This window comes from Mangifera indica, chromosome 4, assembly GCF_011075055.1.
Source record: "Mangifera indica cultivar Alphonso chromosome 4, CATAS_Mindica_2.1, whole genome shotgun sequence".
Lineage (NCBI taxonomy): Eukaryota > Viridiplantae > Streptophyta > Magnoliopsida > Sapindales > Anacardiaceae > Mangifera > Mangifera indica.
The window spans coordinates 7384598-7398173 of record NC_058140.1 but is presented as its reverse complement, the minus strand read 5'-3'; the positions used below and the strand labels follow the sequence as shown (position 1 = coordinate 7398173).

The 13576-nt window shown below is 30.3% G+C and overlaps 1 protein-coding gene across 1 annotated transcript; it reads left to right on the top strand.

Annotated features, from left to right (window-relative positions):
• Positions 1 to 3701: 3701 nt before the first annotated feature.
• On the top strand, positions 3702 to 5705 carry LOC123213303 (non-specific lipid transfer protein GPI-anchored 31). Its single transcript, XM_044632704.1, has 3 exons — positions 3702 to 4157; positions 4683 to 4709; positions 5298 to 5705. Exons 1-3 carry the CDS (start codon positions 3818 to 3820, stop codon positions 5459 to 5461), a joined length of 531 nt encoding a protein of 176 aa, XP_044488639.1. The 5' UTR covers positions 3702 to 3817; the 3' UTR covers positions 5462 to 5705.
• The last annotated feature ends 7871 nt before the right edge of the window (positions 5706 to 13576 follow it).

Sequence of the window (13576 nt, the reverse complement as noted above, 5' to 3'; positions counted from 1 at the left end):
ACTTCCTTCTTTGAATCGTTTAACAAATTCACTTGTGCTTCATAATATGTCGGCTGCTTATATCCAGGCCTAATTACAGTTATGGCATCTAACATAAGTTGGAAATAAATAGAATTTAATGCATTAAGAGAGATGCAAGAATCATATAAAAACCTCACAACAATCATATCAGGTCTCCATTTGGCTACTTTTCCAGCCAAAACACTCCTTATTGAAGGTTGAACCCCACTAGTAGTCCTTGGAGCAAAAAAATCACTAATCGCAATCGGTTTTTTCTTTTTAAATCATTCGTAAGTCTAATTTGTTTTCTAGAAGACTCAATGCCAATATTGTCTTCAATCATGTTCATAAAAGGAGACAACCCTTTAAATTCTTCAATTGTAATAGCACCTTCAACTAGAGGTATAGTAGCACCAAAAGGAGTTGCATGCTTACGAAATTCTTGTCTTTCTTTATTTTTTGCTACAATCTCATCTAATGCATTCACCATTTGATATCTAACATCATGAGGAACTTTAATGCATAGACCAACATCCCTTTTTTTCCCAGCCAAATATTGCTTCATTCTATATATACCACCTCTTCTAGCTGTCTTACCATAATATACACAATTTAATATCTTCTTCCTATTCTCATCTACACTCTTAGAAACATGTGCCCAAGTAATATCACCTTTTACTCGACATGGTGTTGAAGAAACCCGACATCCAGATGACGACATACCTCTACTTTATCTATTTGTTGCATATAAAAATAACACTAAAATCAGAATACCGATTAATATATATATATTCATTCATTAAATATATACTGAGCATTAAAAATAAAAAATTTTATAATTCGCATTTGTAATGTTTGAATTGCGAAATAAAATGTCTGTGTATATGAAAGTAAAGTAAATAATAAATATCACTTATGCAAATAAATGTGTATATCTTTATCATATTATATAATTAGGTTTTTAAAGTATAACTTTTAATTTTAAAATTTAATACCAACAATATTTGTTATGTGAAAGTCGAACACTCAAAAACTCATAATCAATTTTATTATTCAATTCAATTGTTGAATTTCAATATACATAACTCATACATTCGTTATAAACAACAATATTCGTAATTTGATCACTAAGTTGGCTTGATGAAATAAAATTTTTATATATTGGTTTATTATATTTAAATAAGGTATCATAGAAGATTGATATTCAACTTCCAAATTCTTGAAAACTAACCATATTACAAATGAAATACATTCAGTCTAGACATTCAATACAAATACATAATAAAATTACAAATTAACAATAAGTTAATTACAAATTAACAATAACAAATTAAGCTATTATTAAACACCAAAAGTTATAACACAAATTGACAAGCACCAAATTCATAACACAAATTGGCAAGCACCAAAAGCCAAAACCTATTAAGTTAAAATTTAAAATATAACAATGTGGACTTGTTGTGAACCATTTGACCAAACTGTCAAAAGAAAAAATTTAAAAAAACACTGTGCAGATGCTACAGTGTTGTCGTTGATTATCAACATAAAGTTTCAAGTTGAAACAAACCAACAAACTTCACAATTTAAACAAAAAGTTCACAAAGTCTTACAAATGACCAGCCTATCATCGTTGTCATTGATGTATAATCACCTATCATAGTAGCAATGGGAATTCGTCGTTGTCAGCCACCATCGGAGCTTGAGAAGCCACCTTGAATGGTTGCAAATACAACAGGAGATACTGTTGTCTTGTGAGGCTACGATTGAAACCAACTCCCTCAGTGTCGTCATCGTCATCGGTAGACATTTATAAACTGTTGTCGACAAAAGATCAGTGAACAGACTTTGAATTTCTGAGCAGTAATGTAAATTGTTGCCTGCAACAACTCTGCGTCTGTGTATGAAGCAAGGAAGAAGAAAAAACATTAAAGGTTTATTTTATATGAAGCCTTGAACCGGAAACCTAGCAAACCAGGTTAGACTATGGTTCAAGTGCGAACCGACAGTTCGACCAAGGTCCAATCTGATTTTAAACCTATAACGGTTCTGGTTTTTACAATACTCGTCTACAGTGCCAATTCATGGTCCAATCAAATAAACCGGTCAATCTGGTCCAATTAATCAATCCATGGTTAAAAACATGCGAAGTGTATGAAATACTAATAACATAGTTCTTCAATATCTAACCAAAAGATTCTAAAAATCTTTTTTTTTTTTTTTCTAAATCATGATTGAGAGATTGTTATAGTTTTAATGAATATGTTAGAGTTATTTAATAGAGTGACAAACCAATGCTCAGGTGTGTATAATCCAACAATTTATTTAATTTTGTATAGTATGGTAGAAATTAATGATATTTTAAAAAAAATTAAATATCATAATACTTTCCAAATACATCTAGACAAATTGAATATGAATTTAAAAAATATTAGAATGAAATTCTTTTACTTTTTGTCGTTGCCACTGTCTTAAATTCTAAGACAAAAATATTAGGAGTAAAAAATTTATTTAATACTATTAATGATAATTTGTTAATTATCAATACTACTAATTGCAAAGACAATATTAAATAATTTATATTAGAAATGTATAGTATTTATGAATATAAATATAAAAGAATTGTAGAAAGTTTAGAACAAGAGTAAGTTCTATTAGTTCAAGAAGAAAAAAGTCGTGCATATGGTCACTTTTGAGTAAAGGTAAGTAGCCGACAGGTCAAAGTTTAAATTATAGTGAGTTTTATAATTATATCAATATTGATCATTATCCAAAAATTGTCCAATAATATGATCATGAGAAATTAAATGTTTTAGTATAGTAGAAAGAAAAAGCAGGAAGTTTTCCTATGCTTGTCGCTATGACCTGAGATATACTAACCCCTCTAGTGTTTACTATAGCATCAAAATCCGCTTTTAGTACAGGTAAGCACGTGTTATATGATAGATGATCCAATTTCTACTCAAGCACGGTTTAAAGGATCATGTATATGAATTATCACGTCAAACTAATTTTAAATTACTGAATTAAATTGTAAAAGATATCTTCAAATAATTTAAGAATCTAAACATTAAGGACGAGTAGAGTCGATGGATGGTATATATATTATATTTAAATTTATAATTTTAAATTATGTAAATTAATTTATTTTTATTATATTATAAAATTTTTCTTCATGTAATAACGGTTTTCTCTACCACAAATAAAAGATTATCAATCAAATGTTTGAAATACTATCTTCAGTTTTAATAATTAGACAATGATTTATGTTGTAAATTTTTCATTAAAAAATAAAAAAATTATTTAAACAAACTTAACACAATTCAATTTTATATACATAAGGTTGTGTTATAAGTTTTATATATTTTTTAAGTTGATCTAGTTTAAAGACTCGTAATGTTGAGAACCTTAGCCTTGGCATGGTTCCTGAGCCCAGTGGGCTATATCGGAGCTGCTTCAACCCATTCACGTCTCTATTTCTCCATTGTGCAAAATCAAAATTAAGATAGAAAATTAAACAAATTTTAATTGTGTATGAAATGGCTCTAAATTCTAAAATTTGAAAATCCAAAACCACCTTCTATTGGCACACTGAAAAGTGACATTTATATTCATTGCACCCACTACTTTGTTCACGTGACAATTTTCTCTTGGCTCCGTTCTCGAAAAAAGCGAAACCCACACTCTCTCTTATTTATTTGAACTTCCTTCCACCCACAATCTATTCTCATTTATTTCTTTAAAATTTCTGTGGCAGTCCTACCAACAAGCTCATTGACAGACACTCTCTCTCTCTCTCTTAAATCAACAACCTCACACCATGGCATCCAAATTTGCATTCCTGTTGATTCTCTCAATTTACGTCGTTCATCAGGGAGATTGTGCCCATCACGATGCGGCCCCAGCACCGGCCGTCGACTGTATGAGTCTGATATTAAACATGGCAGATTGTCTCTCATTTGTTTCAGCGGGAAGTTCAGAGTCGAAACCGCCGGCGACATGCTGTTCTGGACTTAAAACAGTGTTGAAGACTGATGCAGAATGCCTTTGTGAAGGGTTTAAGAACAGCGCCTCTTTTGGTGTTACTTTGAATGTCACAAAGGCCCTCACTCTCCCTGCTGCTTGCAAACTGTCTGCCCCCCCGGCCACCAACTGTAATTGTTAGTCTTCTTTCCTTTTCTCTTACAGATAATTACATAAAGTAAGCTCTTAAACTACACAAAGTTCAGGAAATTATAGCCTCTAAGGAGCGAGAAGGGGATCATATCCCGCTTTACTTGGAAATAATTTAGTGTACCTTAATACTCTATTTTAAATATTAAAACTCCTTTTATTTTTTTAAAACAAAATGTCATAAATTTCTTCTGAAATGTTAAAATATATTTTAATTTTTCATAAAATAAAAGCAAAATTATCTTGTGTAGGATGATTTATGTATCAACCAAATTTAATGAATTAATAAGTAAAAATTTCATGGATTTTGAAATTTTATCTCTTGCCCTCACTGAGGCGAGATCATGGCTGCGGCACTCCTTGGTGGCTGATTTTAACCATAGATTTTCTTTATTTATTATTTTCTTTTTCATAGATTTTCATAGATTTATGAAAAATTTCATAGATTTTCTTTTTCTTTATGAAAAATGCTCCGTATCTGATTTTAACCATTTTTCCCTTTTGTTTTATAGTGTCTCTTTCTCCTGCAGCTGCACCTGGTATGTATGTTCTGCTCTGCATTTTCTTTATGTTATTTATTTTTTTAATTTTATTATAAAGCAGAGATTTATTGCAGACAAGTCTACTCACTGTTTTTATAAATTATCATTTTAAATGGGATAAGATTTTTTCCCTGTGAGATTGGATGTTAGTTTAGCACAATTGTTTCAGTAAATGTGGTAGAAATTAAAAAGGGTGGCTCTAATTTATAACTAAGGGAAAATTTCATCCTTTTAGTTTAGATGAGACCTATACATTTATTTTTGTCTTTGTTAAATAAATGATCAATTAATCATATTTTAGAAATGGGCTAGCACCAAGATATGTAGTTTATGTTGAACAACAAAGATGAATTTGAAATTTGGTTTTAGATTGATTAGGGGACAGAAGCTTGTTTAACATGGACCATATTAAAAGTACGATGTTTTCTGTTACTTTTGTATTTTCTAAAAGAGGAAGAAATTTGTTGGCTTTGAATGCAAAAACCACAAAATGAAATTACAAATTGCTGTCTGGGAAAGTATTGTGTTGATCGGCCTAGATTCGTTTGAATTATATTTGATTTTAATAATAATATAATATTGCAGGTGAATCTCCAAATGGTGCAGCGGCTGCTTCACCCACAATGAGTGTAGGAGAAAATGAGCAAGCCCCGGCACCATCTCCGGGAGTCTCAGCTTCTTCAATGCTCTCCTTTTCAGTTGGATGCCTGAGCACAGGCTTAAGTTTTGCGTTATTCAGTAGTTTTTGAGGTTGACGGAAGAGAGAGAAAGAGGCATCATTACCGTTACTATTATCATTATCATGTTACTCCACTATTATGACATGTAGTAGTCTTTATGTTGTCCGTAATTTGCTATTATTTTGTTCCTTCATCATTTTGCTTTTGTTGTGTGGGTAAAGTAGATATGAATCATCTTGTCATGCTTTCACTTGAAACTCTTTTTATGTTTTGATTCAATTGTTATAAAATTTCCTAAACCTTTTAATTATAATTTTGTTTTTTCAACATCGGATAAAGTTTATAGGTGAATTTAAATAATCAATAAAAATATATCTAAATTATGAACTGCATAGATGGCATTATTGTTGGACTTAAGGTCTATTCGATATTTTATGGGGATTTAATAACTTATTATATTTGGTTGGATTTTCTCTAGAATCTTTATAGAAAAGCTTAAACCATAAAAATTTGTTATTTATAAAGGTTTCAAGGGAGAAATATCTATTTCAGGAAATTGATGAATTTAGAATGTATGATGTATCAGATATTTTAATAATTTTAAAAGTTTTTAATTTAATATGTATAACTTGTGCATAGATTTTACTGGTTGGAATTGTTTTTGTTTATTTATGTAAATCAATCTTACATTTGGTATTAGAATAAACACATGAGATTATAAAAAATAAAATTAGGAATTTCAATTCAGTATTTTATAATTTGGACATAAATCCTATAAATTGGAGTTGTTTTTGTTTATTTATGTAAATCAATCTTACATGTAGTATCATAATTAAATGCATTAGGTTATAGAATATACAATTAAGGTTTGATACTATTGAGTTAATAATCGATAATTCAAAATTAGGGAATCAAGGTTTAATTCAATTTTGAAATAAGGATTTCTAATTAATCAATTAAATTTAAAAATCAAATTTAAAAACACCAAATCTATTGTTTTGAGAAATGAATTTCAATCTAGAATGTTCAATTTCTACATTCAAGATTGTTTTTTAAAATCAAAATTGGACTTGATCAATCGTTGTATGTGACCACTTTCTTGTTGCAATTTTGTAGCAAAAATGTCACATCCACATGTACATCCAAGTGTATTTAGGTTTTTTTTTATTTGGATTTGATTTATTTAAGTGTTTTATGGTAAGGGTCTACACAACTGTGCACATCAAGAGTGCACGCCCATGCATAATCAGTGAAAAGCATAATGGTTATTTTGTGTATGGTGTATGAAGTGTTTAAGTTTTGAAGGATATACAATCATACGTGGTGGAGATGTACACTCGTACCAAGTTAGTAAATACAAGAATGGGAAAAAAAGAGCACAAAAATTATACAGGTATAATACGATAAATGGTGAAAATACATTTATAAAAAAACAATCATGAAATTCAAATACGAAATAAATACGAAACTTGTATATATTGGTTTAATATGACATATTATTAATAATATATTTCTAAAAATACAATAATATCAATTATAATTTTAGTACTTTTCGAAGGTCTTCTGGTTAACAATTTATATGTAAAGTATCTAATTGACTATTAAACCTAATATAATATAATATATAATCAAAATTCAATCATCACAAAAAATTATCAGGAAAGGTTAGAGATTTGGATGACAAAAAATTAGGTTTGTTTTATATAATTATGACATTATGGTAATTAATTAAAAATGCAAGGGATATTTTCGAACTTTAAAAATTCACAGAAAATGGAAAATGTAAAAATGACAAAAATATGCCTTTAACACGGGAAACAAATAAAATATGCATTTAATACGTTTTGGGCTAAAAATATTGGAACGACATGTTTAAAATATGAATAATTTGCGTTTTTACTAACTAGACACTCATATACTCAATATATGATAGATAATGCTAGTTGGTCACTATGTATGCTTGTGCATAAGGAAGTGTATGACCATATATTGCATTTGAAATTTTGGATAAGCACATTTCCAATGTTTGCAAGATGTAATCTTCACCATTAAACTACTTGTATGACTGTGCATGAAGGTTGCACAACTATTAGTGGTGATTTTCAGCCAAAATAAAAAGAGGTGTGAAGGGTTGATAACAATATTTTACACATTATTGTTTCCAAAGAGTATCCAAGAAAGGAATAGCACTTTTGATAGTTTGAGCACCATCGGAAGGAAATTTGTACCATAGAAAAACCTTTCATAGCCACACAGAGACTTTGCAAACACCGAATGACAAGTAACGTGAGGATTGAGCATCCATTTGCTTTTTATTACGGTTTCTGTTACACATGTTCTTAATACTGGAATGATGATCTTGGATGATCAAAGTAGTAACTAGACTTTTGCATGAACATGTTGATTGAATGTGGAATCTGATTTGTAACTTTAAGGAGTATGTCACATGTTGGAGCATATCGCATTATTAGAAATAGTAGGTCTAACACTGTTCTCTAGAAATATACCCCTACAAGGACTATGGCCCAAAGAGATATGCATTGATTGGTATCTTAATTAAAAACGACATTAAGAACATGTAATTAATCACTTATATTTAAAAACGTGCAAAAAAGTGTAAATTAAATAAATATTTTAAATGCATTAAAATCCTCCATTATTACAAATCAAGTGTTGAAAAACAATTGGAAATCTATAAAGTACATAATTGAAACATAAATGCATAAATGACACAAAATTTGAAAAAAAATGATTTTGCCCTTTGTCTTTATGCAGCTGCTTGGTTGGACCGTTGACTCTCTCATATACCTTGCTACTCACTTCTACCTACAAAACCACAAAAAAAAAAAAAAGAATGTTTGAGTGAAAAAAACTCAATAAGTAGGTGATCTCTTAGTACTTTGCATGAAAAAATAAACTAAAATAGTTCTTCACTACTGGATCTTGATATAGTCATGACTTGGCGGCCTCATGCCTTATACATAGGCCATTCACAAAGATTGCTAAGGCTTGAGCTTAAGGGTGTGCACTATCCGATTTTGTTTGATTTAAGAGTTTTTTTTTTTTCAAATCAAATTGAAAAAAAGGGTTTGAAAAATTTTCAAGCCAAACCAAACTGAAAAAATATGGTTTGATCCTGTTTGGATTATAGTTTAAACCATAATTATTAGTATGTTATGATACATGATACATATCTTATGATACGATCAATAAAATACAGATGAAAAACGATATGTATCATAAGATATATTAAATTTATACGATACAGTAAATATATCGTATGATATGACACGTACCCTATAATATGATACATATTACCGATACAAGGATACACTTTTTGAGAAAATGATGTTGCAATGGGTGCATATGAAAATTTTTTAAGTGTTAAGGATGTTTGTAATATTTTTCAAATGATGGCGTGTTAATTATAATTTTTTACTATTTTATTATTTTATTTTTTAAACAGCGTATTATACAATACGATACACAATATAAAAAATTAATTTTTAGATACACAATTCAACTACTATGATTTAAACCTTTTAAAACCATTAATTCCAAATCTATATATCATTTAATAAAATTAATGTAATTATAGTTTTCTAAAACATAATATAAACATATAAATTAAATTTAAAATATATATGCATTATACATATAAAGAAAATAACAAAATAAACATGAAAAAAACAAGTTGTACATCTAATTGTTTATTGAAAAATTGTGTCAAATATAGTTATATATATGTATTTTCAAAAATAAGATTTACGGTTTAGTTTGGTTTGAAAATCGCTCAAACCACAACCTAAACTGAAAAAATGGTTGGAAAAATTTCTAACCTAAACCAAATCATAATTTCTAAACGGTTCAATTTGATTCAATTTGATTTTATGATTTGAACCGAATTATGGATATCCTTACTTAAGTTGATCTTGACATATCTAATGTCCTAGTGAAAGCAACTGACACATTGTGTGTCAACTGATTATCATGCCTTGCGTACATGTCATACAATCTATTAGACTAATTAACTATGATACCTTTGTCACACGAGAAACTGGACGCAATCCCTCTTTTACCATATACATATAGCGACAAGATTGTTAACTGAAAACTCATCCTCAAATGGCCTTAACCATAAGCGTGTACGTAATACATCCCGCTGACCATGTAAGGAACTAACTTAAAGGCCATATCCCTTACCATGCATAATTGAACTGAATTGACTTGTGTGACCAATGTGCCTTAATGCTAAGTGCATGATATATCTCATAGGTATCCATATCTCGAAAGGCCTTGTTGTTGTCTCGTATCTCACCACTTACACACATAATTGGTTGTTATCTAGATGTACTTCATTTTCTTTAACTGTTCTGATTTTTTACTTATATTCGATTTAATTAGGGTCTATGTCATCTTCTACATAGTCAGACACTTTATTATAACTGACTAGCTCATCTTGCATGCTAAAAGTCTTTTTTTATTCCCTTCTTTCTTTAATTCCCCATTCTTGCACAAAACCTGAGGGTAAAATAATCTTTTTCTTTATCTTGGCATATGCATAGGTGTGTACTAAGCTTGCACCCTTGTGCTCTTCATAAGCACACACACATGGGTATGCGTACGAATCTTGTGCTCTTTATAACAAAAGCATGGGGGTGCTCCCCATGAAGCACGGTCGTGCCCTCTTAGAGAAGCCAAACATAGACATGTGTTCTATACCGCATGGTTGTGCATATGTCTTCTCAACACAAAAGTGCAGTACAATCACATAATATTTCATATCCTAATATTCACATATAACCATCAAACAACAATGAAATCAGAACAACATTCATGGATCACGATTATTACTACAATTGTAACACAATCACATAATCTTTCATATCTCAACGTCTTTTAATCACAAAATTGCTTGATACACTCATAGTTGTCACAAAAGATTCATAGCAAAGTATAAATTCCATGTAACAAATAATCCAAGCATAATCCATCAATCTTAAACAATAAAAAGACATCATACTTGTCATTTGGAATACAAAGGATTCTTTACATGGCTATAGGATTTCTGTCAGTTAGCGACTCTTCTTTAATGCCCTAAAGCACTTAACTCTCCCCTTTCTTTTTGGTATGCGATTGGGGTATGTGAAAAATAACTCAAATTATGTTAAATGCTCTTTTTATTTTTTGCTTGCCAAACGCGACACATGGACAAGTATCTTTAATGGACGAGCATGCATGACACTACACAAATTTGACAACCACTTGAAATAGACTTGCCACAATTCTTATTCAAAAATTCAAAAACTATTGACAATTCATAATCGTGTGTCTTAGCATGCACAGACATGCATCTTCCTACCCTTAGTCAATTTAGCAATGCAATACCTTTAGGTACGTTTTAGGGGTATTTATGTCTTTTGACCCTACTTTGAGGCATTTCTAGTTTTAAATATATATGTTCACATGTATGTATGTGTTTATATATATATATACAAATATATAACAATTACAAAAAGATAAAGATATATATATATATGTATATATATAAGTATTTATAAATCCATATTAAAAGGTATGTATATATATAAAAAGAGAAAAGACAAAAAAGGAAACTTTATGCCTTTTTCCATCATCTTCTCTCGTCCATTCCAAACGCTTAGCCTTCTTCATGCTGTTTTCTTTGTTTTTTGAAGAAAAAAGAAGGATTTGAAAGGGTTTTTAAAGACCAAGTAAAGAAAAAAAAAAAGAAAGCACTATGAATTAGACACTCATATACACTCATGTTATAAATGATAATTTTGAAGTTGAGAAATGTTGTTTTTCCATTTGGGGTATCTATGTGTGTTATTTTGTTTATGGTAGAGAGTTAGATAATATTTATAGTTTTGCCACTAAATTCGTTCCACGTTTTGACTGTCTTATCTGATGAATCATGAATGCTATTATAGCTTGTTGGAAATCTTTTTTAATCTTCTTTAACTTGTATGAATTAGAGACCGTTTAAACTGTTAAATTGCATGAACAAAAGGACTGTCTTACCAAATAAAAAGTAAATACAGTTTTTTTTCATTGATTTCATCCCATGTTTTGACTGTCTTATCTAACGAATCATAAGTGTTGTTATAGCTTGTTGGAAAGCTCTTTGAATCCTCTTTTCAATGATATATAACTTGTATGAATTAGAGACTGTTTGGACTACTAAATTACATGAACAAAAGGACTGCCTTACCAAATAAATAATAAATACAATGTTTTGCCATTGAATTCGTCCCACTTTTTGACTGTCTTATCTAATGAATCATGAGTGCTATTATAGCTTGTTGGCAAGCTCTTTGAATCCTCTTTTCAATGATATATAGTTTGTATGAATTAGAAACCGTTTGGACTACTAAATTGCATGAACAAAAGACTACTCTATTAAGTGAATAGTCCAATAAACAATAATTTTTTGTTTTGGAAAGAAAGAAAATGAGGAGAAAAAGAGAAGGAAGAAAAGAAAGAAAAGAAAGAAAGGAATGGAAAGGGAGAGAAAAATAAAAGAAAGAAAAACAAGAAAAGGAATTTGAGGCTTAGGAATCAAGGGTTATCCCAAGAGTATAGTTTGGTAGGTTATGGATAGTTTTAGATGAAAGCAAGATTAGTAAGAGATAACGCACGCATGTATGCTATGAACTATAAGGCGCACTTTACGCTACACTGCTCGTAGTAGGGCATGTTCTTAGTAGGACACATCTGTAGTAGGACATAGACCTGTAGTAGGGCATAAACTTGCAGTAGGGCATGCTCGTAGTAAAGCACAATTCAGATTTAGAAATAGTGTAATAAGAGAAAGGAAGAGAGCTCGAGCTTAAAAAAGTGTCAAATCCCTATAGTTAGCTTTTAGAAAGTATCAAATGAACACTAGATAGGACAAAGTGTGACCCAAATAATAAAGAATGAACTAGATTATCCTTTCGATTCCTTGTGAAGGTTATGATGTGAGATTGAGTCCCGATAGTGAGTTAGAACAGGAAATGAGATAGTTTACTTAATTCGTTCCCCTTACTAAGTGTTCTTATCTCTCACTTCCATTTCTTTCATGATTATAGGTACAGATGATCGAGGTAGCTGCGAGGCAAGGTTAGGTCAGCGAAGATAGATCATGTTGGAGCAGGTTATCTCTGGTTTATGTTACATGCGTACAACCATATGTTATTATTTACTTTTGACCTTCTTGAGATGGTTGTGCAGTTGTATATGATTACTCCATGTTTTTAGATGTTTTCTAATGAGTTTTTATATATGATATATACATCTTTTGTTCGCTTCTGGATTTTCAGTTTTCTCAAAATAATTTCAGAAAGCTTTTAACGACGAGTCATTTTGAAATTTGTTTTGAAATAATCAATCTAGATATTAATTTGTAATATTGTTTCTTTACAAGAAAACACTTCTGGGGAGGGATATTACAAGCAAGCTTAATACAAAATGACTAACTTGCCCTTTCATGAAACAAACATATGTCATCCTTGCAGTTCATAACTTTCCACACAATATCTTATCATTAATTACTAATTAATTACAAATATGAAAAAGACCAAAATGTCCATGAGCTTATCTGTGGGTGTTACAATCTTTTCCCCTTATATGAATTTTGTCCCTAAAATTCACTCAAAAAGTTATGGGAATCTTTGTCTCATGCCTTGCTTAATCTTTTATATGGCCTTCTCAACTTGCTAATTTCTCTATAGAACCTTTATCAAGGGGATTTGTCTGTATTTAAGCTTATTGACCCATTCATCTAAAATCTAAATTGAGTGCTCCTCATACATCAAGTTATCCTTGAGCTCAATATACTTAACTTCTAGCACATAAGTTGGGTTATTGATATACTTATGTAATAACGACATAAGGAAAATGTTATGAATGTGATCCATACTTGTTGGCAATATAAGCCGGTAAACAATCTTATCTACATGTTCTAATATCTCAAAAGTCTTATGAACCTCGACACTAACTTGCCTTTCTTGTTGAACCTTATGACATATTTATAAGGGTTAATCTGACAAACACTTTATCACCCATACTAAACTCCAAATCTGATCTCCTCTAGTCTGTATAACTCTTTTGATAGTCCTGAGCTTGTCTTATCCTTTCCTTTATTTGTTTGACATCCTTTTATCATCCTCTAGGTCATCTCAA

Excerpts from the sequence above, each read along its gene's own strand:
- LOC123213303 (XM_044632704.1), top strand. The coding sequence starts at position 3,818 with ATGGCATCCAAATTTGCATTCCTGTTGATTCTCTCAATTTACGTCGTT. Across the intron at positions 4,158-4,682 it reads CCCGGCCACCAACTGTAATT|TGTCTCTTTCTCCTGCAGCT; the intron begins GTTAGTCTTCTT and ends TTTGTTTTATAG. Across the intron at positions 4,710-5,297 it reads TTCTCCTGCAGCTGCACCTG|GTGAATCTCCAAATGGTGCA; the intron begins GTATGTATGTTC and ends ATAATATTGCAG.